At 36.9% G+C, this 25,157-nt stretch overlaps 1 protein-coding gene across 11 annotated transcripts in view; it reads left to right on the top strand.

The window, feature by feature from the left end:
• The window catches only part of MIER1 (MIER1 transcriptional regulator), a 58,766-nt gene that overhangs the window by 13,293 nt on the left and 20,316 nt on the right, over nt 1-25,157 (top strand). For all 11 annotated transcript variants that reach the window (XM_070268878.1, XM_070268874.1, XM_001500074.7 and 8 more), the window contains 6 exons: nt 1,154-1,178; nt 5,778-5,923; nt 16,339-16,500; nt 17,382-17,514; nt 19,447-19,511; nt 23,060-23,132. In XM_070268878.1, coding sequence (XP_070124979.1) covers nt 5,825-5,923; nt 16,339-16,500; nt 17,382-17,514; nt 19,447-19,511; nt 23,060-23,132 — 532 coding nt within the window. In that variant the 5' untranslated portion in view covers nt 1,154-1,178; nt 5,778-5,824. The remainder of the gene's footprint in view (nt 1-1,153; nt 1,179-5,777; nt 5,924-16,338; nt 16,501-17,381; nt 17,515-19,446; nt 19,512-23,059; nt 23,133-25,157) is intronic.

Below are 25,157 nucleotides of genomic sequence, written 5' to 3'. Positions count from 1 at the left end.
AAAAACATAGGACCTTTGCAAAAGTGTGCCTCAAAAGAACCTGTCACCATGTAGAATCTAAAGTGTCATACCTACTACAGTAGCATTATGTGGACACTTTTCAATGTGCAGTTTTAATACCCTATAAAAATTTGTCTTAGATGTCTAGCTTTTGAAAAATTGGGCACCTTCCTCATTTCTGTTTTATTTTTCTTGCCTCTCTGCCTCATTACTGAGCAGAAAGAAGGAAAATACTACAACATTCCTATTTCTTTTTGTTAATACTTTTGGCTTTCCAACCTCTGACTTCTAAGAGGCATGAAATAGATGACTCTGAATGAATAGGCAAGGTGTTAGTTATAAAGCTTGTCGTTTGAAGCATCTTTTGAGTTTTTGTTATTGAGTTTGTCTTAGTAGTTTATGTTTGTAGATGACTCGTTTCTATTTGTGAATTAACTGAATAAGATAAGGCACAGCCACAAATTGTCAAGTGGTGTATTACTAAAATAAGTTGCTAACAGTTTTATCTTTAAAATCTTCCAGATGCTTGTGGTTAAATTTATGAGAGGCAGAATGGTACAGTACAAGAGGCATTATAAGTGGGAATCTTTATGATCTTCCAACAGATAAACTCTAGATTTTAGCTCTAAAGGTTGCTAATTCTGTGATAATTTAAAAATATGTTGTTAGTAAAGTTAACCTAATGTACTGTTTGGTGCTTAAGTAACATTTTAATTTTCCTTCTTTCTTACAATATAATTTTTATTTAAAATAATGTCTTAAATTGTTTCCACCTCCCTTCTCATACGCAAGCCAGAAACCAGGTTGATAGCAAACCTTCTGTGTAATTTTCCCTGTTTTGATAGGAAAGAGGATTTAGAAAATTCTAAGATCTAAAATCATCTCTCTTAAGCCACATATGTTATAAGACCCATATTTGTCTTTAAAATCTGTCATTTCCGTAGATAATCTCTGTTTCTAGAGTGTTTTGAATTTTTTCTGTTTAAATAAATATAGTGTCAGAGAAAGGATTACACCAGAAGTTTTAGTTTGTCTTAGACAATTCAGACATTCACACTTACTGTAGTTTTGGTGTCATATTAGTCATTGAGTAATGTTTGTGGATACTTACTGCACAAAGATGCTAACTTTTCTTCTTTTCTCCCCTCCTCAGCCGTCTGTTGAGTCTTCCAGTCCAGGTAAGTGTTTTCTGTAATCTTTATCATCTCTGTTTGACTCAGATTTGTCCTGTTAGCTGCGTAAGAGGAGAGGAGTTAGACTGTTACCTGACTTGCTTTTCCTCTGAATGCTTCTCTTCTCTGGGGAAAAGAAATGGGTGAAATATCTGACTGCCCATGAAAGTGCAGCTGAGGCTGCTGTGAGTTCAACCTCGTAACTGTCGGTGGATTTTCTCTTTTTGTTTGATGAATTGCCACATGTATTTCTTATAGTTTTTAATTGCTATTTGATTTGAAGTATATATGAAGTGTATTTTTTTTAAGAAGAGTCTCTAACTGCTTAGAAATATTTGTTTGTACAGGAATTTCAAAGTATTTTATTTGAGGAAAAAATTCTTAATGCATTTAGTGAGAGAGGGAAAAGTAAGCAAAACATTCACCAAATGAGTACTTAATGTTGTAAGTTATAGAAGTTATTTTTAGATTTGAATAGAATCAAGTTTTGTCCTCTGTATAGCTTTGGGTTTTTGTATTCTCTTTCAAATATGGTACAGATTCATTTTTTCATTAGCGATTGTAAACGTGTGATCTTTGGACCGAATCTGGGCCACAAATGTTTTTTGTTTGGCCAGTCTAGTGACCTTAAAAAAATTAGAATATTTTATAAAAATCTGGATTTAGGCTTCTTATGATCAATCAGAGGTTCTGGCACCACTGGGTACAGCATTCCCATGTGGCAGCAGTTGGTTGGAGCTAAATAATGGCCAGAAAAGAGTCTGTTACTAGTCTTTCTGCCTCAGTGTCTAGGGACTTTTCCTTCTGCGGTGGAGTACGCTGATTAAGGAACAGCCTAATATAGCTAAAGAAGAGTGAGAAAGAGAGCCCTCTGAGGCATGCAATGTTTGATTTGAAAACGTCTTGCATATATTGAATATTTAGATATGATGTATTACTGAATTTTCCAGATTATTGAAGCAATCACCTTTCTGTGTTTTAGATTTTAGAAAGTTAGTTTGTAAAAAATGCTTAACATAAGCTTCTTTTTAATGGTTCAGAGTTCTTTTCATGAAGACAAATCGTGGTACTCTGTGTGGTACAATGCATCAAGCAGTGGTTGGACTAGGTTCCTCCAGTCCCTTCTAAATGACTAGTGGGCTCAATTGATAGTTGATTTTGTCATGTTTATTTTAGCTGAAGATGTTTGACTCGGCGATAAAGTACATTGGGCTTTGTGATATTTCTGAAACTCAAGGATTAATTTTTTTACTTCCTGGTTTATAAATATGTTCTCGATGATTGAGGTTGGAATTAATCTGATCTCAGATAAATATTAGGTTACCATTTTCTTTTTAGGACATGGAATTGTTCCTAGTATTTTTTTTTCTTTCAAACACAGAAATCATTTTCATTGAAAAAATAGGTTCTAGTTGTTTTTGTTAACGTTGTGACATCACAAATAGACTGAGTTTTAGATATTTTTCTATGAATTTTTGAGACATTCATCACATAATACATGGGTACCTAAAAATGTGTACTCCAAAAGTGGCATTAATAAATGGATTTTGTAGTTTCCATTGCATTTGAATCAGCCTGGGCTGAACTGGAAGAAGAGTGGAGTTTGAAGAATGCACATGTCTTTGATGGCCTTCTTGCTGAATGCTTATACAAATGGATTGAGTGATTTTTTTTTAATTGTTTTCAGACTGAGGAAGATCTTTTGAGGTAGACAGCATTTGTTAGTATCGGGCTTCTGCCCAAGGGAATGTTTATTGTTCTTATGAATAATACTAATTGTAGGCAGTTGCAAAAGTTGGTAGAAAAAAATAGGACCAGAAGCTTCATGTAAAAAAATAATTTTTGGTTCACTGGTGAGAAGCTGTGTCCTTTGCAACATCTGCACTTTGGAATTGATGCCGGTAATAATTGTCACATGACGTAGGCTAAGTGGTTTGTCTCTAGACTCCACCGGTGTAAACCAATATGGAGGCGTAGTACAAGGCTTTACCTGTAAGACTAGTAGCCATTAGAGGTGGGGATTTTAGGGTACGGAAGGTAGTAAAATGATTACACATGGTATGAGTATGCTATATGGTATGTTATAAACTGAAGTTATCTTTTGAATCTTTGCAAATATGTAACATACCTTTTAGTGTAGGATGGAATTTTATGACAAAGCAGTGGCATTTCCCTTACTCTGAAGCAAAATATTTCTTTACATAAAGCACCAGACTCCCTACCCCTAATAATACATTTTTGGGATTTTTTTTTCCCTAGGAGACAGCCTAATGATGGGACTAGTAATTAACAGAAAGGAATAGGATGGTTAGTTGGTCCCAAAGAACAAGGCTAAAAAGAAGTCAAATAAAACAAAGAGGTCAGATAAAAGCAAGAAAAAAATTGAAATTGGAAGTTTATAGAAAACAGTGCAGTGTGTATCTGGGGAAAGAAATTAGAGTGAGAAGGGAGAAAAGGGTCACCCATACTTTGTTATTTCATGTAGTGGGAAGGTGAAGTGGCAATGCTTTAAATACAATTGGCTTTGTAAATAATGACCTAAAAATGGGGGACTTCAGGTAAGTTGTATAATGCTGATGAAAAGGTGCTATGTCCTCATGTGAGCTTGATTTTGTTTTTTTTTTTCAGTTGGTAAAAGAGTATAAGTAGTAAGGAATTACACATAATTATTTTTGACAGTATTTGTATCCAGTAGGAATTATATTATGATTAGGGGAGTAGTAGACAATGGCGCTGCGAGGTGTTTTAGGATCATTATGCCTACGAGAAAGAATAGTACAGCATCATCTGTAGGAATACAGAATTATTGAGTACGTGTCCTAGAAGATTGCTGGGTGACTGAAAAGTTTGGTGAGTGTTTCCATTGAAAACTCAGGAAGAAGAGAGAATGATTGAGGCAAGACAGCAACAACTAAATTAATGGTTCTCACACTGTGCTTCTGTGGAACACTTGTGTCCAGTCCCTGAAGCAGTACTAAGATGCCCTACTAAAATTGTCGCACTTTTCTTCATTTCCAGAAGAAATTAAGATAATACACTTTTCTAAATGTTTTTATTTTGCAAATCATTCTAAAACTTTGATACTCATTTGTACTATAATATGCCTTATTGCTAAATAATAAACAAAAGAATAGTTTAGTTATTTTATTTTTAATATCAATATTTTATGATGTTCCTCAAAGAAGACTCTAAGTGCTTTGCCCCCTGACCTGGCTTGTAGTTGGCTCATGTGGGTAAATGGGCTCTCTTCAACTGTTCTTCAAGGCGGAGACCTACTGTTTCTGAGGCTGTGACTTAGAGCGGGCGTGGAGCGCAGTGAAAGCACAGGTGTTGGAAGTAGCAGACCCAGGGTCCAGATTCCATCCTTGCCACCTACTGGCTCTGAGTTTAAAACATGCTGCTTAAACTCTCTGAGCCTCAAGTTTTTGTCTTTGTTTTTCATAGGATTGTTTGAAGATTAAATGAGAATGTATGTGAAGTGCTTGAACATAGTATTTGGCACATATCAAGCACTCAAAAATGGTTCTCATGCTAGAAATTAAGGGAGGCGAGAAGAACCCTGAGTGTTGGGTGCCCCCTTATCCCTAGTAGTCTAGTGGTCAAGAAATTGGCCTCTCTATCTCTTTTTTTTTACTTATTGGTTCTCTTACTGGAGTGAAATGGAAATGTTGGTACATCTGTTAATATAACCTTTAACAGTTTAAACTGATAAAAGAAATTGCCACTTGATTTTTTAATGTTAAATAATTCATTTGTTTATTAGTAAACAATGCTTTTGCAAACTTAACTCCAGATTTGGCAATAGCCAAATGTGGGGATGGTTTACAGAATATATATGCCCAACATTTGCACCCTGCTATTACAAGGCTTGACTCTATTGAGTACAGCAGTATTCCCCAGCCACCAAGCTAAAAATAGATTAGCTTACACATCACTTACTTATTAGATTATTTTTAATGGCTTTCGTAAGAGTTCTGTATGCAATTTTAATAAATTTTGCTTTTATATTCTATGTTTGAGTTATTTCAGATCAAAATCAACTAAGTTAAAAACAGCTGCCTATATATTTTCTCGAAAGTGCTGATAGAAGATAATATTTGAGTGCAGCTGTTATTTTCTCTGGACTATATATTTAGATGACTGTATATTTCACATGACTATATATATTCTTCTTGGGGGCCAACGGGGTTCATACTCATTGAGTCTATTAAATATCAGTCAAATTGTGATTTTTTTGCCCTACACCAAAGATCATTCTTACTTGATGTGACCATTTTTCTTTATAACTCAGATTTCATGTTTAGAAGATTACAATACTCTTTTTTAAAGTTCTACACACTTTTTTAAAGCTATAAACATCCAGTTTTGCAGTTGTAACTGAATATGTAGATGTGAGATGGGGCAAAAAGTAATCCCTTAAGAGATTTTTCCGGGGGATGATGAGTAAGGGCAAGAATTTTCTAAAACAGTGATACTTGCTATGCATAGCTTTTCCCTGCTATTTTTATTTGAGTTATATTCAGCTTCAAATACCTTATACATTAAATTAATATTAATGATACACTTAATTTGGTTTACCGAACTTTTTAAAATATTCTTTACCAGGAGGTTCAGCAACATCAGATGACCATGAATTTGATCCATCAGCTGACATGCTGGTTCATGATTTTGATGATGAACGAACATTAGAAGAGGAAGAAATGATGGAAGGAGAAACAAACTTCAGTTCTGAAATAGAGGATCTTGCAAGGGTAAATAACAAGAAGAGCTAGAGGGTGAAGTGGTTATCACTTTTTGTGGAGAGAGGAAACACTTGAAATTTTGGTTCTCTCTGTTTTTGGGGGAAAGTGCTATATATAATTGGTACTGAAAAATTCTGTGTGGTCATAGGTGGGATATTTAAAGTTTGAAATGAAAGACTTTTTTTTAATAAATAACTTTATGTGAAATAGAATTCAAATAGTTAAACTTTGGTAAAACATCACAGGTTTTGGGTCAAAAATGGACTATAAAAGCATCTAAATTTCCTCTTAAATACCTTCTGTCCTCTCCTAATTACTGCCCCTTTTATGTACTCCCCTTCAGAGCCAAAATTTCTTATGAGTTGCCATCATCCTCCTCGTTTCTCATTGCTCTAGATTGTCTCTGCCCCTTCCTCCAAGAGGACCAGTGATTTTATTGTTAAATCCGTTGTCACTTTTCTCTCCTCTTGGAGGTAGTCAACACACTTTACCACGCCCTTGTGTTTGAGTTCTGGAGTACCCCACTGTCCAGTTTTCCCTGTCTGTTCACATTCACTAGCCTTTGCACACTTGTCTTCTTTTACCCAAGATGTAAATTTGGAATTTCTCAATTCTCAGTCCTGGACCTTGTTTTCTTCCATCTCTAGATCGGTGATCCTCAAAATGTAGTGTGAGGGTCAGCGGCTTTAGAAGCACTCATGTACTTACGAAGAAATGTGAATTCCTACGCCCCTCCCCAGGCCTACTCAGTCAGAATTTCTGCAGGGTGGTGCTCAAATCTGCATCTTCATTAAGTATGCACACCAAATTTGAAAATTAGTAAACAAGATGATCTGATCTGATCTAATCTAATCTCATCTCTTGGTGTCTGTATACTCAGTATTCCTCAGTTTATTTCTCGAGCATCAACCTATTCCCTGTCTCCAGTTTTGTGTGTCTAACCACCTGCTTGACATTTCTGCTTGCACATCTCAGTAGACATGTTAAAACTTTAGATGTCCAAAACAAAACTATTGATTCATGTTCTCCTTCTTCTTCCTTCCCTGTCTTCTCCATCTCAGTAAAAAATGCCACTACTGTTCACCTTGTTGCCTAAGTCAGAAACCAGGGAGTCGTCATCCTCCCTCATACCCAGTACCTATCCCTGAATAAGCCTGTCATTTCTTTCCACAAAGAGATCTCTTTTCTGGCTCTGGCTCTTGCTCCATCTCTGCTGCCAGGTCACCATCATTTCTAGCCTAGACTATGGCCATAACTTCCTAACTGGTCTCTCCATTTCCTCTTTTACCACTCTCCCCTCCATTATTTTTCCGCAGCAGCCGTGATGATCTTTGCAAAATATAAATCAGTTTATGTAAGCCTCCTATTTAAAACTCTTCAGTGGCTTCCTGTTGCATCAGAAGAAAATCCAGACTCCTTGACCTGGCCAGCAAGACCCCCTGCTTGACGTGGTCCTTTTTCCATGTGTTACACTGACCTGTCAAGCTCTTCTGTAGCCACACCAGCTACTTTCGTTCTTAGGTGTGCTGGTTTCTGCCTATTTCAAGGCTTTTCAGCTCATTCCAGTCTCTGGTATGTACGTTCCGAGGCTGGTTCCTTATCCTCTTCAGTCTGGGCTAAATGTTGCCTCCTCAGAATGGCCTTTCCTGTCCCCCGATTAGCTTTTTTTAGCCAGTGTACCCCATTCAATGCTTTCTTTCCACCTAACGCAGCTAGTAGTTATAAGTTTGTTTAATTTATTGTCTGTATCCTCCTTTAGTTCCGTGAGAGGAGGGACCTTGTCTGTTTTATTCACCAATGTATTTCATGGTACCTAGCAAGAGTGCTCACTCAGAGGTTTTGAATGAATGGATAAATCAAGCTGGTATGCTCTAATTAAAATTTATTACAAATCCAGTCTGCTGTACTCCATAATAAAAGAGCATAATAAATAAATAAGACATAGTGTCAACCTTTAAGCATTTGGAGTGCATAGTATCATGGAAAAATGAATTAGTATGCTTTTATAGTGATGAAGACTAATCTATGTTTTGGAATTTTAGTTTGGAACTTTTTTTTTTTTTGGGTGAGGAAGGTTGTCACTGAGCTAACGTCTGTGTCAGTCTTCCTCTGTTTTATGTGAGATACCACCACAGCGTGGCTTGACCAGCAGTGCTAGTTCTGCACCCAGGATCCGAACCTGTGAACCCCAGGCCGAGGAAGTGGACCTCACACACTTAACTACTGCTTCACTGGGCTGGCCCCCTAGTTTGAAACTTTTTAAAGTGTACGTTTAAAGAGCTGGAAAAGGAGTCCTATTAATATTTAGTCACCTCTTGTCAGGTGGTCCCATTTTGGGTCATTTTGTGATTAAAGCTGGCTTAATTCACAGTGCCTAAGCAATTCAGTATTTTATTATTTTAAGCCAGAGAACAGAATTAGTCTTACTGGCAGTGATGTATAGTTGTTATAAAAGCTTTTCAAGAATGGGTAAAAAAGCACGTAAGAGCCTGGAGTCAGAACTTTCCTCAGGACAGGGTGGAAAGCCGTTCAGAAGACGGGGATGATTTCCTTGGATGATTCCAAACCTACATGAGCAACAGAGGAAACAGTTAATTAAAATTCACGGTCACTTGGTACATGTGAAATGGAAAGGCAGTTGTTTCCAACTTTCTGCCTATATTTTACAGAAACTTACAGCTTTATGTAGATTGTCTTGTTTCTGAATAACTCATCCATGGGATAAAAGGTAAAGGAGGAAATTCTTTTTAATTGAATAATTTACTCAGTACAGGTTATATAATAGGTTATGAGGTGGAATGAGTATTACTTTTTCCATTTCAGAAAATAGGCTATTACATTTAATTAGCACAAAATTACTAATGGGCTTTGCTAAAATTTTGGGCATGTTATTGTCTATCTTTTTTCTCCTTTGTTGCACTCCTTCCCCAGTGCTTTACAGCCCCCTAAAACTTACTTTCAAATGACCCTTCCTTAGGAAAAAGTAACTAAAATAGAATTATTTATAGAGAATATAGAAAGGAAGAGAAGGACAAAGGAACCAGTCTTTTATCGTTCTTTTCACCCAGTCAGTCTTCTCCCTTCTCGGATACTTCGGACTTTTCCTAGAACAGTCAGGCTGAGGTTTAAGTGGCACAGAATCACCAATGCTTGCCTCTGGGATCTGCAGCTAAGCTAGTTCAGGGCCAGTGTCATGGATTTCCTATAGTTAAACTCTTTGGGTATGAACCAAACCAAACTAGTTTTTGTTTTTATTAAAACAGTGAGCAAGATTTTGTTGTATTGATTACCGATTTGCGTTTTAGAAGCAAAACATTATAGTTAGGTCAAGAATTGGTAGGGTGGTCTTTACCTGGCCCTTTGGTTGCATGAAATGGACTTTTGATGTAATGACGGCAGAATTCTAACAGTTGATTCATTCAGGAGTTAATAACTGCATAGCCGCTGGTTTTAAGTTCATTCAATTTGAATTGTAAAATTTTAAGTGAAAACTAGTTTTTCATAGAAGTAGCTTTGATGTGTATTTTTATATTTGCATGTATGAATTTTATCAATATAAAAGGAACTTTAGGTATGTAAGTTTAGCTTTAAATGTTTTAATAGAATTAGATATACAGGTTAGAATTTAATTGTGGTGATCTTAGAAGGGGTGTCAGAATCATTTCCGTAGTAAATAGGCTTTTGTTTGCTAGGAATAGCAATAGCCAGGTGTTAACTCTGTTTTAACATGTGCTCTTCACACTCAGCCTTGCTTTGAGCGGCACAGTGGGGCAATCTATTTGGGAGAAGGGGGAGCAGGATCACACAACAATATTAATACTTAATATTCACTTTAAAGTGCCGGACGCATTCCATCTGGTGAATCTCCAGAGCTAGAGAATAAAGGTTAAAATGCGAGAGATTATTTTTTGACATATACACACAACATGAATTATATAGGTTAAAAAGGGAAACCCCAGCTTGAGGATTATAAAGAGTTCCACTGTCTCCCTTTCTTCATAGTCTGTCTTATAGTCAAGCCTCAACCCCAACAGATTGGTTACTTTAGGAAGTGTCTCTCTAGTCCAATCTGGATGTAGTCCCTTAGGCCTTCCTGGCTGGGAATTAACCTCTTTCCTCCCCTCCTCATAAACGTTTATTGGTAAGTCAGTTTGGGTACAACAGATATGAGAAGAGTACTGTGTCCATCCACCAAATGGCCCTTGAACGACCAACATCTGCTGCCACATGCAGTCATTTCTAAATGACTAACCCCCTGATGTGAGGGATAGGGAGCCACCACCTCTGCAGCCAAGAGCTGGACATCACTCCAACCTTTTAATACTGTTGTTGGTGCTTGGTAACTTTACCTTACTGTTTTTAAGTTAAAGGACAGATTTAATTTCAGTATAATGTTTGTCTTTTTAAAAGTCTGTTCTTTCCACTTCCAGTGAGCCTCCCTTCTTATTCAGACAGGATTGCCCCTCTTTGTGTGATAGTGCTTAGACAACTTATTTGTTAAAACACAATATGCAGGTATAGTCCACATTCCCGTGTTTTTGTTCATTTCGTACAGTGTCCATTTTCCCTGTTTCTTACAGTTTGTCAACCAAGCATGTCTCATTTCATGCTCCATCAGGGTGATGTACACTGAACCCAGGGTCAGGTTTCGAATAGGGCCGTATACATGCATGTGTGTGTGAGTCACGCTGCCTCGATCAGAACTCAGCTGCACTGCTTATTCAGTCTATGACTTTGGACAAGTTACTTAATGTCATTAAGCTTCAGTGCTATTCAAGGATGCTATATGTAAAACGTTTAGCACAGTGTCTGGCACATGGTAATCACTCAATAAATTTTAGTAATTTCATTCATAAAAGTCCCCAAGAGATCTGTTACCCCAAAACTGTGAGGATCTGTTGTACTTGACCCCTAGTTTTCTCTTTTACTCCATTCTCCCACCCCCATTTCTATGCTCTTGACACTTGTGTGAGTGGGAATAAAACATTGTGCCACTTATTGTGATGTTTCAGTTTAAATTGAAGAAAACCCCTTAGTACCTGGTAGAACACAGACTTTGATAGTGTAAGCTAATGAGAGATTGTCTGGAACAGGTGAGTGACTGACAGGCCCTAGTGTAATAAGGTACTGTCTGCCACGTTTCATTTAGCTTTTAGTCTTTTTTTTTTTTTTGTAAGATTGGCACCTGGGCTAACAACTGTTGCCAATCTTTTTTTTTTTTTTTTTTCCTGCTTCATCTCCCCAAACCCCCCTGTACACAGTTGCATATCCTAGTTGCATGTCCTTCTGGTTGTGGGATGTGGGACGCCATCTCAACGTGGCCTGACGAGCGGTGCCATGTCTGCATCCAGGATCCGAACCCTGGGCCGCCGCAGTGGAGCGCGCGAACTTAACCACTCGGCCACGGAGCCGGCCCCATCTTTTAGTCTTTTTTTCAGAGGGAAATAACATTTGCTTTACAGGATATCATTGCTGTTATATCAGAATATTTGGGGGCAAATAAAGAAATCCATCTTGAACCAGCTTAGGCAAAAGGAATGAAGTGCGAGGCCTGTGTGATTTCATTAAGGGCAGGGGGATATCTAGGCCTCAGGGACTCAATTGCCACCACAACATATTTTCTGTTTCTGGTTTTCTGCATGGTGCTGTCCTTTTATAGACCAACTTTTTTCATACGCAGTCACTTCCTAAATTTGCTGCTTGAGAAAGTCTGTGTTTCTTTAGCTGCTGCTGGTAAAAATCTGGAAACTGTGGCCAACCTTGGGTCATGCGCCCATTCCAAACCTGTGACCAGGCAATGCAGTGATTCCACTTAGGTCAGATGTGACTTGGTCCAGGAGGTGAGCTTTCACTCCAAGACATGCTTGGAATGGAGGAAGGAACATTCCTGGAAGAAGAGTATAGAAGTAGAAAGAAAGGATTGAGGGGCAGACAGCAATCAATGATCCTTATATGGTACTTGCTGAACAGTCTCAGTACTTCAGTTAGCACATAGTAAGGACACAATAAATGCTACTTGAATTTGAAACTGAGGATTCCTCAGGAAAATTGATGTTGGTTTTTATCATGCTTGTAGCCCAGTGCTTGCTGCAAGATCTTCACTTTATACCTTAGATCAAGTAAGATGCTTTCATAATACTGTCAAACTGTGACTCTTGTATTCCTCAGTGGGTCATGACTGTTATTTACTAACTTGGTATTGGTGACAGAAGTTAAGTTAAATGTTAATACCTAAGCAAAAGCATAATACCACTATATACTCTCTGTTTTTAGTATTAAGCAAACATTTTCTTGGTGGAATGGGCAAGGATATTTTGTTTATACATGATGGAACCCACCTAAAACTAACTTTGAAAATAAACTTTTTAGAAGTTTATTAGAACTTTATTGTTTTTATTATTTTTAAGAACTTTTTTAGAAGTCATATATATGTGTATCTGGGTCCAAGGAATGTCTAGAACCAGAGATTCAGTGTCTCCAGGACCTCACGATTACTCTTAACCCGTGGTTACATCCTGTGGATTCTGCTGCAGGGTCTCAAGTTTCTCTTTACCACAACCACTGACTGACTTGAGGTTCTGGTTATACTCCACGTGAGTGCCAGCAGTGGAGTCCGCCCTCGCTCGGTCTCCCTGGCAAACTGGATCTCTCCCTACCCACGTCCGTCTTGAACATTTCACTGTGTGTATAGTTTTCCCTCAGCCCTTGCATAGTGTCGATTACTGCTCAACAGCTACTCTCAGATTGACTCAGAAGTAGAGTCCTTGTACATAGCCCTTTAGAAACTAAGTAGAACTAGAGAAAGTAAGTAAAAATACTTTAGTTACTCTCACCAGGGGAACCTGCTCATTCATTTTTGTTTCTATCCTTGTGTAGTTGCCACTTCCTCTGACTTGAGTGACTTTTGTGTCTGCCAGGTCTATTACTGTTTCTCCAAATTCAAGCACTTCTCCAAATACACTGATCAGCCACTCTTTAACTCTCCTTTCTTCTCTGCTTAGTCAGTATTGGAGGTGTTGCTAAATTTTTAGTTGAGAAATGAATTTTTTGTAAAGTGAGTCATAATTCTCAGATGCATATCCAAGAGGGAAAAATCTTGCCCTAACCGTGAATATCAGACATTCCCCATTCCTGATAGTGGTAAAAAAAAACAAAAAATCTCCATGCATTTAGTCTGTCACCTGTCCTTCTGACGCATAACTGAGCTAGATGTGAGATGTTGGTGATAAGCTTTATGAAAGATAATGATCAGGCTTTGTTACCTCCCACTAGAAACGCTGATTTGCAATGTCTTATCCTGGAGCTGTGAGATGCGTGGTTCTCAGGGTGGTCTGTATCAACAGCGTCAGTATCACCAGGCACTTAGAAAAATGCAGGCACTCAGGCCCCACCTCAGCCCTGCTGCATCTGAAACTAGGGTGGGGCTCAGCAGTCTGTTTTAATAAGACCTGGTGTGATTCTGTTGCCCTTGAATTTCAAGGCTGACCAAAGAGTGAGAGCCTGAGGACATTTATTTGACTGATAATCTACCTCTGTTGTGTGATCTCTCAAATACCACTTAACTCAGTTGTAAAAGTTAGGGATAATAGTAACATCTATTAGCGTAGTTTTAAAGATGAAATAAACACAGTCATGCACTGCATAATAACGTTTCAGTCAATGGGGGACCACATATGTGACAGCGGTCTCATAAGATTAGTGCCATATAGCCTAGTAGGCTATACCATCTAGGTTTGTGTAAGTAGTGTAGGGGAGGAAGACATTTTCCTCTACCTTCTAGGTTCTTCTGGCTGGTCTAAGAATTAAATTGACATGAGACAGAATAACAGGAGAAAAGCAACAGTTTTAATAACGTGTATACATGGAAGAAACCCAGGAAAACCGAGCAACTTGCCAATACGGCCGAAGCCCTCACCTTAAATAACATTCTCAGCTAAAGACAGAAGATATTGGGGATGAGGAGAGTCAGGGACTTCAAAGGTGATTGGCAAAAGGATGACAATTCACAGGTAAATGAAAAGGAGCAAATGTTTGGAAAACAAGTATGTGTTTGGCCACACAGAAACAACACAGAGGGAAGCCCAGCAAACAGGCTTTTCTAGGTTCCTCCCTGTCTACACCTAGTTCATGTTATGCTAAGGTGGACAGCTCGCTTTCTGAGACAGGTTTTTTAGTTAGAATTCTTTTAGACAATTAAGAGGAAGGAACAAGAAAAACTTTCTGAGTCTTTTGTTTCTTAAAATAATTAACCTAAAATAATCCTTATGTTAAAGAAACACATTTTGGAGTGGCAGATTTTGTTCCCCTTTAGTAGACTCTACGGTGTTTGCACGACGACAAAAATCGCCTAAACGCATTTGTCAGAATGTGTCCCTGTTGTCAGGCGACATATGACTATATCAAACAAGTTCTTTATGAATTCTTAAGGTCCGTGAAAATATTAGTTGCAAACTTACGCTAAAGTGTTTTTCCTGGTTTGGCCCTTAGTCATACTAGATACTTCAGTTGCTGTTTTTCATAGTAGTTATTTCAGTTGTTAAACCTGCTTTTAATTTGTGGTGCAGAATGAGTATATAAAAAGTATGAACTGAGATTAGGAGGTCTAGGTATTACTGTAACATCTGTTGGTGTGTGTTTCTCTCTGCTTGATTTTATTTACAAATAAAGGTAGCAAATACTCCCATGCGGTGCTTTTAAAGATGTAATGAGATTGTGTAATACTCTCCCTCTGCTTTTGTTCAGCAAAGAGATAGAATAAGAAAGTGGAGTCAAAGCACTTACCACAAATACCGGGCACATCGAAGACACTTTACGCCAGCTATTATTTGTTGTATATACAGCCAACTTTCTCTATATCTTTCTCTTGCTCTACTTCTTTCTTGATTTTGAAGTTCTGTTTTAGTTCTTACGTCCTGAGTATGAATTCCAAAATTTCTGTCTCCTGTACCAGATCCTCGGTGCACAGACCAGATACTTGCATGGGCTAGATCCTTGAACACCTCAAGCACTGTTTGTTTTTCTGCACTTTGAGGGTCCCACTCCGAGGTGTCAAGCAAGTGTACCAGCTGGTCATTCAGCAGGCATTGGTAGCACCTTTCCTGAGAGACTTACCCCTTCCAGGTTGTGGCTGCTGCAGGTCATAGGACTCTCAGAATTGATTCCTCTTTTAGAAACAGATTCATGAACTGATGGATAACTAAAATATCCATTTACAGTGTGAAGTAGAAGTGTTAAACCGCATTTCTTTCCTATGAGAAAATTTTTCAACTTAGAATCATTAGTTGTTTCTTGCACAGGAATTCTGAGTGGCGGTAGTGTTATCAGGTTGTATCAGGTCATTGTGTACCCATCTCCACTGTAACAGTATACTTAATGCATGGGCTAGACTTATTTCTGTCCCAGGATGAGGCTATGAGGCTGCTGGAGAATTACAGAACATGTCCTGTTTCATGATTCTAAACTGACTGGTTCTTTCCGTTAAGTTCTTCTTCAGTGTGTATATAATATGTTCAGGTGATTTGAATTGTTTTCTTTTTAGAATCAGAATTCTGTCATGTTTCCCTGATAGTTGATATAACTTGATTACTGATAGAGCGATACCTTCTGCAGAAAGCTGATTTCATTTCTCCACATCTGGGTGTTTCTTCATTTTACCCTCAGAGGGTGTGTTTCTGTGGGGTTAAGGGGAGTCCTGGCAGAGGCAGCATGGTGTACTGATAAAAGTCTGGGCTTTTGGAATTAGGTTTGAAATCTGCTCTGCTACTTGAAAATTGTGTGATTTTTGGAGAAATTGCTTAATCTGTCAGCCTCGTTTTCCTCATCTATGAAATGGAGATACTATAACAGTTTTGTAAGATAGTAAGGATTCTGTGAGATGATTTTATATGTAATTATAGATAACCCTAGAAAAGAATATATGGCTAATGTAATCCAGTATCATTCCTGTATATCGTTGCTATTTTGCTTTTAATGTGTTTGAGCTGGCCTGTGAATTTCATCTCTGTTTCTGGGTGTCTTAATTTATTGTCTGTCTGTTTTCTAATTATTCTATTTCCCCACTTCCAAATTGTGTGTGGTACTCTTATTAAGTGTGAACATCCATACATAGTGTTAACTGTCTATGTACGTTTACGGAATTGATTGCACAAAAGAATAGTGACAAAAGAAAAGTGACCAGTGTCACTTTATTTTGTATTTAAAGATTTTGTTGTTAGCAATTAGAATTGGTCAGTCTCTTATAGAAATTCTTAAAAAGACTAGGATTTTCCTAGGTTTCAGAATTATTTTAGTTTCGCTTTTTATGCTTTGAGAATTCTGGATGTAGTTCTAAGAATATTGTGTATGGAATGACTATAGATTTGTGAATTATAGGAATATGAAATATCACTTATTCTGAAATTAACTTTTTATTTTGGTCTATTTAGGAAGGCAAAATGCCAATTCATGAACTTCTCAGGCTTTATGGTTATGATAGTAATGTTCGACTACCTGAAGAAGATGAGGAGGAGGAGGAAGAGGAAGAAGAAGGTGAAGACGATGAAGATGCTGATAATGATGATAACAGTGGCTGTAGTGGGGAAAATAAAGTAAGATTATACACGCATATTTTTAAGATTGTAGTCTTTATTCTTGTTGAAGTTATAATTTATTAATATGTTCTTATAATCTATCTTTTTCTGATTTTGAAAGTAATACATTTAAATGTTAAAAATTAAGATATAGGAATATGTGATAAAAATTAGAACTCCCCTATAATTCACTCCTGAGAGGTAATAGTTTTCTCTGTGTCATTCCAGATTTCTTTTCAATGCCTATTCTACATAAATTTGTGGCAACTTTTTAAAAATGCTATTGTTTTGGGGCTAGCCTGGTGGCGTAGTGGTTAAGTTCATACGTTCCACTTCGGTGCCCCAGAGGCCTCAGGTTCGGATCCTGGGTGCACATGTACACCCCGCTCATGAAGCCATGCTGTGGCAGGTGTCCCACATACAAAGAAGAGGAAGATTGGCATGGATGTTAGCTCAGGGCCAATCTTCCTCACAAAAAAATAAAAATTAAAAAAATAAAAATGTTACTGTTTTTAGTTAATAAAGGCTAATTGACAGTTTTGTATTCATTTTTCGTACTTTGTTTTGAAATAATTTTAGATTTACAGAAGAGGTTCAGAGAGAGTACAGAGAGTTCCTGAATACTCTTCACCCAGCTTCCCCTAATTTTAACATCTTATGTAATCATGGCATATTTATCAAAACTAAGAAATCAACACTAGTACCATACTATAAAACTACAGACAATTCAGATTTCACCACTTCTTCCACTAATGTCCTTTTTCCTGTTCCAGAATACAACCTGGGATACCATGCTGCATTTAGTGTATTTGTCTTCTACTTGTATTTGGAATACTGGAACCTTTCATCTACAGCAGTTTTCTTTACATCTTAAAGAAATTTAATGTATCATTCCACAGGAGGAGAATATAAAAGATTCATCAGGTCAAGAGGATGAAACTCAGTCTTCCAATGATGATCCATCACAATCTGTTGCTTCTCAAGATGCCCAGGAAATAATCCGTCCACGTCGATGTAAATATTTTGATACAAGTAAGTGTTATTGGTTGCTGTAGTTTGGATGTAATTCTTACTGTTTAATATACAGTCATGTGTCCCTTAACGATGGAGATACATTCTGAGAAATGCATCGTTAGGTGATTTTTGTCATTGTGCCAACATCGTAGAGAGTACTTACACAAACCTAGGTGGTACAACCTACTACACGTAGGCATATGGTACTGGTCTTATGGGACCACTGTCATATGTTCAGTCCATCGTTGACCAAAACATCGTTACGTGGTGCATGACTCCATGACCAAAACTTCTAGTGTTTTTTTTTTCATTGCTCTGTTGGAATTCATTTACTCTGAATTTCACTCAACAGCAATGGGATTGTGTTCTAGGTTATTAGGTTAGCAATGCTGGGGCCCAGTTGTCGGTGAATATGCTACAGTAATTGTGTCACTACACTACTTGATTTTGAGCATGTTCATTTTTCTGCCTCCTAACCCTTCTTTAAATTTAATTTGTTTTGTAGTCATCTTTTTTTATGTCTCCTACACTTTTCCTCAGTTTTCATTTTCTACTTTCTTTGCTTCTTAGCCTTTTTTAGATATGTTCATAAGCATTGCTTTCTCTAATCAGTGGTTCCCAGGTCTAAAGAATTGGTTGACTCTTGAGGTGGGAATACTTACCCTCGAAAGAACTCACCTAATTTTTCTACAGTTATGATCTGGTCAGAGGTGACCAGTAGTTGAGACAACATTTAATGTATGTGACTTGAATATTTGCATGCTTTGTCTCCTCCACAGTGTTTTATTCTAAGCAGGAATCATTATTGTAGAAGACAGTTCTTTGATAAGAAAAAGTCAACCGTTAGTGTTAGTAGTTTAAGTTTGTGGTCTACATTTCTCTACTTTGAATGGAAGAAAAACACTTGAAGAAGAGTAACCTGTCATGAAATGTAGTAATGTAAGAACTGATTAAACATTCTTACTGCTTTGTATGAATGATTTCTGTTACACATTTAGTTTAGAAGTGAATGTTGTGCTGTTAAAAATAATTTTATTGTGAGTTTTGATCAAAGAAATGGTCCAACTGAAAAGCATATGAATGCAAGGAGAGATAAGTTACTGAAATAATTGTGTTTATTTTAACTTCGGGGAAAATGTGGTATTTTTCCTTAGTTAAATGAAGAGCAGATCCATTGCTAAAGTGTGCTTAAAAGTGGGATGCAAAGTGACTGCCTCTTGAAACAGTATTTATTGCTGTACATCTAATCTGGTCTTTCAGTTGTGATGGAAGCTATACATATACTGCCTATCCTAGCTTTTCCATAGGAAGCATTAATTAATAATTCTATATGAAATGTTACCCTTGTTTTGAACTTTCTGTGCCATTTTCGAGTTGAGAAGATGCTGGCAGTCTAATAGTTTTCAGTTTTCGCACACCTTTATGTAAATACATTGTTACTCCAAAATGTAAGCAAATGGCAACTTGCCTGCTTTGAATAAAATGGAGGTGTTCGTACATGCACTCCCTTCATGCGCTGCCCCGGAGTGATGCTACTGTGTTCTCAGGGTTTCAGAGAACACTGTTTGGAAACCACTGTTTGTCCAAATTCTCATAAGGAAAGAAACGGAGATCGTGTAATTTATTCTGCCGTCAGGCTGTTGGCAGCAAAATTAGCTTTAGAAACAGATTATCTCGACTCTAAATCAATTTTTTTCTTAAAGTTTTTTTAGGAAATCGTTTTATTAGAATACAGTTGGGTATGATTAGGATTGTCCTAAAAGGTTTATGGAGGATTTGTGTTTTTAACTGATCGTATATTATTTGATTAGAAATATCTTGGCCTAACTCTGCAGATAGCTTTGGGCATATTTAAATATTGATGGTAGATGTAAAAATGATACACAGATATGTACAGTTGTGGACAGGATAAGCGATCATTTTAGAGTATTATTGTCTTATTTATTCTAGATAGTGAAATAGAAGAAGAATCTGAAGAAGATGAAGATTATATTCCATCCGAAGACTGGAAAAAGGTAGGTAGAGTCATATTTTCCCAAAATACAGACAAATATTTAAAAAGCCAAGTGTAATTATTTTTTTACTAACTATATATATTGATAAAATTGAGGTAAGCCCATTTGTGACATTTAAATGTTTGATAGATGTTCAGATTTCTCTAGATGCATCCAAGTGACAAAGATATTTATCTTTTTAGAAAATAATAGTATAGAAAGAATTGGATTCTGTTGACAGAGTCGGTATTCAAACCAAGATTAGAAATCCACGTTTCTGAACTAGTGCTGAATTAGACTTTTGTTGCACTGTAAAAAGTATCACGTCTTTTTTTTTTTATACTTGGGAAAGGAGTTATGGAGGCTTTGGTATTTGTTAAGTAAATTTTGTTTGATAATTTGGTTTATAAGTTTTTCCATCCCATATTAATGTTGATGTTTGCAATTCAAAGTATATTGTGTGGAGAGACAGATGTGGGCTTCTCTACAACTAGCTATAATTAAGTTAATTTCTAAAAATGGATCTAAAGATAATATATTGACAAATTGTATAACATTATGTAATCGTACAGTTAAGTTGAAGATTTAATTTTAAGCTGTTGCAAAGCATTTGACTTACTAGGAAAATGTATCAAAATGTCACGTAGGATTGGCCAGAGCAAATCATTTAGAAATGATGTCATTCTTGTTGAGAGAGATCACCCGATTTTCCTTTTCAAAACTCCATTGAGTTTTTTTCTTGTTCTTTTGCCTAGATCTGATTTTAAATTTACTGCATAAACAGTCATTTCTTTGGAATCAGAATACCCAAAACATGAAATTGAGTGGCTTCCTGCACTTTTGAAGTCATGATTGTTTAGTTAGTTAGTTAATAATTTTGAGCCTTCCCTGTGGTTTTGTTTTTTTAGTTGGTTTAAAGTGTTCTAGTTTGGGATGCCTGAGGCAAACTTAAAAAAGAGCTGATCTCTTTGCTGATTAAACTAAGGGAACATCATAGTTAGAGTTTCTATTAGAAAGAATGAAGTGTTCAGGTGAACTTGGACTGGGCTACCCAGGGATTCCAGCTTCAGCCAGAATTGATGCATTTATGAGTTTCCAAAGAGATGTTTAGGAGAGAGGGACATCAGTGTGACTTAGAGTGGTGGGAAATGTTAGCCAGTGCAGGATGTGTTAATTAATTCAAGTGGGTGATGAATGAATGATGGACATGAAGACAGAAGACAAGGATCATGGAAGTTCCTTACTATTTGTGTGACCTGTCTGGACAAGTGTTCTTCAGTCCAGTCTTTCCTGATTCTTCACACCTTGCAGCAGTTAGGATGAAAAAAGCTAGAAACCTTAGGAGTCATCTTAAACTGTTATTTTCCACCAGAGTCTCCAAGATAAAATTAATTGTTTTTGTATCTGGAGTGTTCAATTGAGTATTTCATTAAACATTGATTTTTTTTTTTTTTTTTTAAGATTTTATTTTTTTCCTTTTTCTCCCCAAAGCCCCCCAGTACATAGTTGTATATTCTTCGTTGTGGGTCCTTCTAGTTGTGGCATGTGGGACGCTGCCTCAGCGTGGTTTGATGAGCAGTGCCATGTCCGTGCCCAGGATTCGAACCAACGAAACACTGGGCCGCCTGCAGCGGAGTGCACGAACTTAACCACTCGGCCACGGGGCCAGCCCCAAACATTGATTTTTTTTAAATGAAGGAATAGAGGCTCATAGGGAGAACATAGGGGAGGGAAAGCTTTCGTTGCTGGGGAGTGTTAGTCCCTCCTCAGGAAAATTATGTAATGAAGCAGGCCACAGTAAATCCAGATTATCTTATTTTAGTATGATTTTGTTTTAGTAAAAAATTGTTAGAATTCGGAGATTCGTCTTCTAAGACTTATAAGATAAAATGGAGTCTTTATAGAAACTGGGGTAGAGGAAACAGGTTTGAAATCAAATGTAAGTTCAAGTTATAGCCCAAGAACTTAACTAATAGTGTGTTCCTGAGGAAATTAAGTTTTTTCAGATTCATTTCCTCACATAGGAGGTGGGAATGACAATTTCAGCCTTGTCAAAGTTGGTGAAGATTTAATGAAAATTACTCATAAGATACTTGCTACATAATGCTCCTAAATGCTATTTCCCTTCCCTTCCCTACAGAGTGAATTAGCAGGTGAAAAGAAGCGTTCTGAACTCAATAGGAAAAAGGAAGTGTCTCATCTTTATACTAGTCCAGAAGTTCTCAGCCCTGGCTTCATGGTGAAACCACTTGGAGAACTTCTGAGTACTGATAATCAGGCCTTTATCCAGAGATTCTCATTTAATTGGTCTGGAATGAGTCCAGACCATCGATGTTTTTAGAAGCTCCCCAGCCGGGGTCGCTAACTTGACTATATTTTCTGGTAGGCATGGGTGAGTGAAGGTGTAAAAAAGGCCCAAGAGGTGACAGTAGAGCACTCTTTTTTTATAGTGAAAGACATAAAGGAAATTCCTGTGAAGAGTAGAGGAAATTTGTGTGTGATGCTCTTTTTAGAAAACTGGCTGGTTTTCCTGTACAGGTGCAGCAGTAAATTTATTACATAGAGCGTGTCTTTGAAGTTATAGTAGATAAAATGAGATCCTTACATCAGTGGGGTAACGATAACAGGAGAGAGGAACTTTTCAAATCCTGGGAGGTATTTAAACTTACTAGACCATGGTTTTGTGTCCTTCCTGCCCAAGTCTTCGTTTTGAAAATGCAGTAAATTTATTCTTGACATTTAACCACAAGACAAAAGGTCGGTCCGTGTAATCTTGGTCCCTTTGTGGTAAAATCTCATCAGTGGTGATTGCCACTTGTCTTTCTGAACAACCAGTTTCCCCTAATCTGTGATTTGACTACATAGATTTGATTACCAGATTTCCTAAAATAAAAATTAATTATGTTTTGGGGAGGCCGCTTTCTCATTTTGTGTTGTTTTAATGAAAGTCAGGCACTAACCTGTTCATCCATTTGGTTTGGAGTTTCATCCATTTGTTCTTTGCTGAGCTTTATAGATACCCTTTTTGTTATTTCCTTTACCTTAAAGCTCTGATTCTCAGATTTAAGTGTGTCAGAATCATCTGGACAGCTTGTTACAACACTAACTGCCGAGTCCTATCCCCGGCGCTTCTGGTTCAGTGGGTCTGAGGTGGGGCCTGGGCATTGCCGCTGATGCTGCTGATCCCAGGACCACAGGTCTCGTAGGGCATGGACACTTGGAAAATATCTGAATTTGACTTACTCCTTCTCAGAGTGTTTGCAGTTATCTTATTAACTGAATTATGAGAATTCATTTTTATTTCTTTTTCTCCATATTTTGCAGTAAGGTTTGTATCTGTTGTGTATATTGCATTTTACCCCATTGTTACTAATATTTTCATCCAATCATATCCAAGCTCATTTCTATTATTAACTCATTCATCCTCACAATACTCCTCCGAGGTAGTTAATTGGTCGTATCTGTGTTTTATGACAGAGAGCCCAGAACAGTTTATCCAGGAAGATGGTAAAGCTAGAAAATGAAATCTGTTACTAGATCTTACTAATGTTTTGTTATTTTTGAAATAGGAGATTATGGTGGGCTCCATGTTTCAAGCAGAGATTCCAGTTGGCATTTGTAGATACAAAGAAAATGAAAAAGGTGGGTTATTAGTAGAATAACGTAGCTGAATTCATGCTTTTGAAGTGATGAACTATTTTATAATGAGATAAGAACATGCCAGTTTGTTACCCCATTGACTTATGAAAGAGGACCCGACATAATTTCTGTAAGAAGAAATGTGTTTTCTGTTTTTCCACTTTTGTCCACAGAAGTCTAGCAAAAAAAAAAAAAAAGTGAATGCTGTTTTGGTATTAAATAGTGACTTAAAACATCCCAAATTTTTGTTTCTTTTTTTAACTTATTTTAAATACTCTGAATATACCCTTTCAAAACCTGTATAATTCAGATTTTAAAAGGTTATTTTATGTCAGTGAAAGCTGTTGAACAGGTTTAAAAAAGAACTTGAGTAAACAACTGATAGAAAAAGCTTATTTGCTTCTGAAATGTTTAATATTACTTACTAAAATTGAGTATTTTGATATGTATTTAAAATAATTTGGGGAAACAACTTGTGTACTTAAGTTTTACATGATTTTTTTCATTTTATCTAAAATCCTAAGGTAAGTTGTAAAACTTCCAATAACGTAAAATACTTGGGGATTTTTTTAGTCTGTTTCAGAATATTCACTTTAGGTAAGTTCTAGAAGGAATGTTGTATGTGTGCTTTTAATGAGTTCATGTGCAGTGTGACATCATTCAATGCTAGAAATCTTTCTCTATTTCTTTTATCTCAGTTTCCTTCTCCACGTGTCACCTTACATTTGCAGAGCCTTTTGGAGTTGTAGAAGTCTTTTGTTGTTTGTTTTCTTTTTAGCATGCCCTCCACAAACTAGCTTTATAGTCTAAGCATGCGCCTGCTTTCAGGGCAAACAGCACATCAGAGACAGTTAAGGGAACAACACAGGCCAGTAAATTCTAGTGATGGCAAAAATGTTTTAACACACCAGTATCAGCTTGTGCACACTTTCAGGTTACTTGCTGTGACATCTAGGAACATTAAAGGTAGTATCATATGGAGTAATCTTGGTATATATTGAAGTTCTGTGCATATGTTTTGTGAATACATTATAATTGTATACAAAATAAATTATCCATTGGCTTTTGTATTTTTTTTACAGTTGAATTTTAAATGTTATGCTTTACTTATATCTTATATAATGGTTAGCACATGTTCACCGTTGAGTTCTTTCTCTCCAAGTAAAGTACTGAAAGTTAGACATTTGTTCCCTTTCATTGTTTCTTTTAAATTTTGACTATGAAAGATAGCAGTGCTGATCTTTGAAAATTTTCTATTTTGTAGGGGAGTAGGAAAGCACCTCAGTTTATATTTGGCCAGTTAATATTATGGCTTAAGATAATTTTAATTATCTCTTAAGATGTTTTATCTTTTAACATGTCTGTCAGATACCACAGTGAATAAATGATCACAATCTCTAATTTTTAATGTTTAAGTTTTGATTTAATGTTTTTAATTTTAATATAATTTTAGAAAGCAAATGTATGTATTTTTTTCCAGGAGAAGCTGTGGTTTATGAAGCTTTCTCACTTTGAGAATTTGAGCGTGTTGGAGTCTGTGAGGATCCGACTAGACTTAGCAGGGTGATAGTGCCTTGGAGGGGTCACTGTGACTTGGGGCCTTTTAGCTCTGTAGTTCTGGGAATTCAGACTTGGTCATGATACCCAGAATTCATGACCACTTAGCTTGCCCTGTGCACACGGACCAAATTCATGTGAAACTCTGGTAAACCACACTGTTAGCATTAAAACTGTCGAAAGGATAATGCTGATTAGTGCATTCTTGGCTTATAGAGAAAATTTCACAGGATATTTTTTATCGGTTTGGTGAGCACATACTCAAAAGGGAGAGCATTTGGTTTGGGATTGTGATAAAAGCGCCACAAAACTAAGATACCCTGATATCTTCACTGTAGGAATTATCTGACAGATGGAATAGAGTTTTTTGTTGATAGAAGGAAACTGTGTTACTGAGTATCTTAGAGATACATTGATAAATTTTTTTCTCTCACATCTGATTTCTTTTTTACCAGGCTTCATGTGGGTTAT

The sequence above is a fragment of the Equus caballus genome, chromosome 5 (assembly GCF_041296265.1).
Source record: "Equus caballus isolate H_3958 breed thoroughbred chromosome 5, TB-T2T, whole genome shotgun sequence".
Classification (NCBI taxonomy): domain Eukaryota; kingdom Metazoa; phylum Chordata; class Mammalia; order Perissodactyla; family Equidae; genus Equus; species Equus caballus.
The sequence above is the reverse complement of the archived record's forward strand: the minus strand, read 5'-3'. Positions and strand labels throughout refer to the sequence as shown.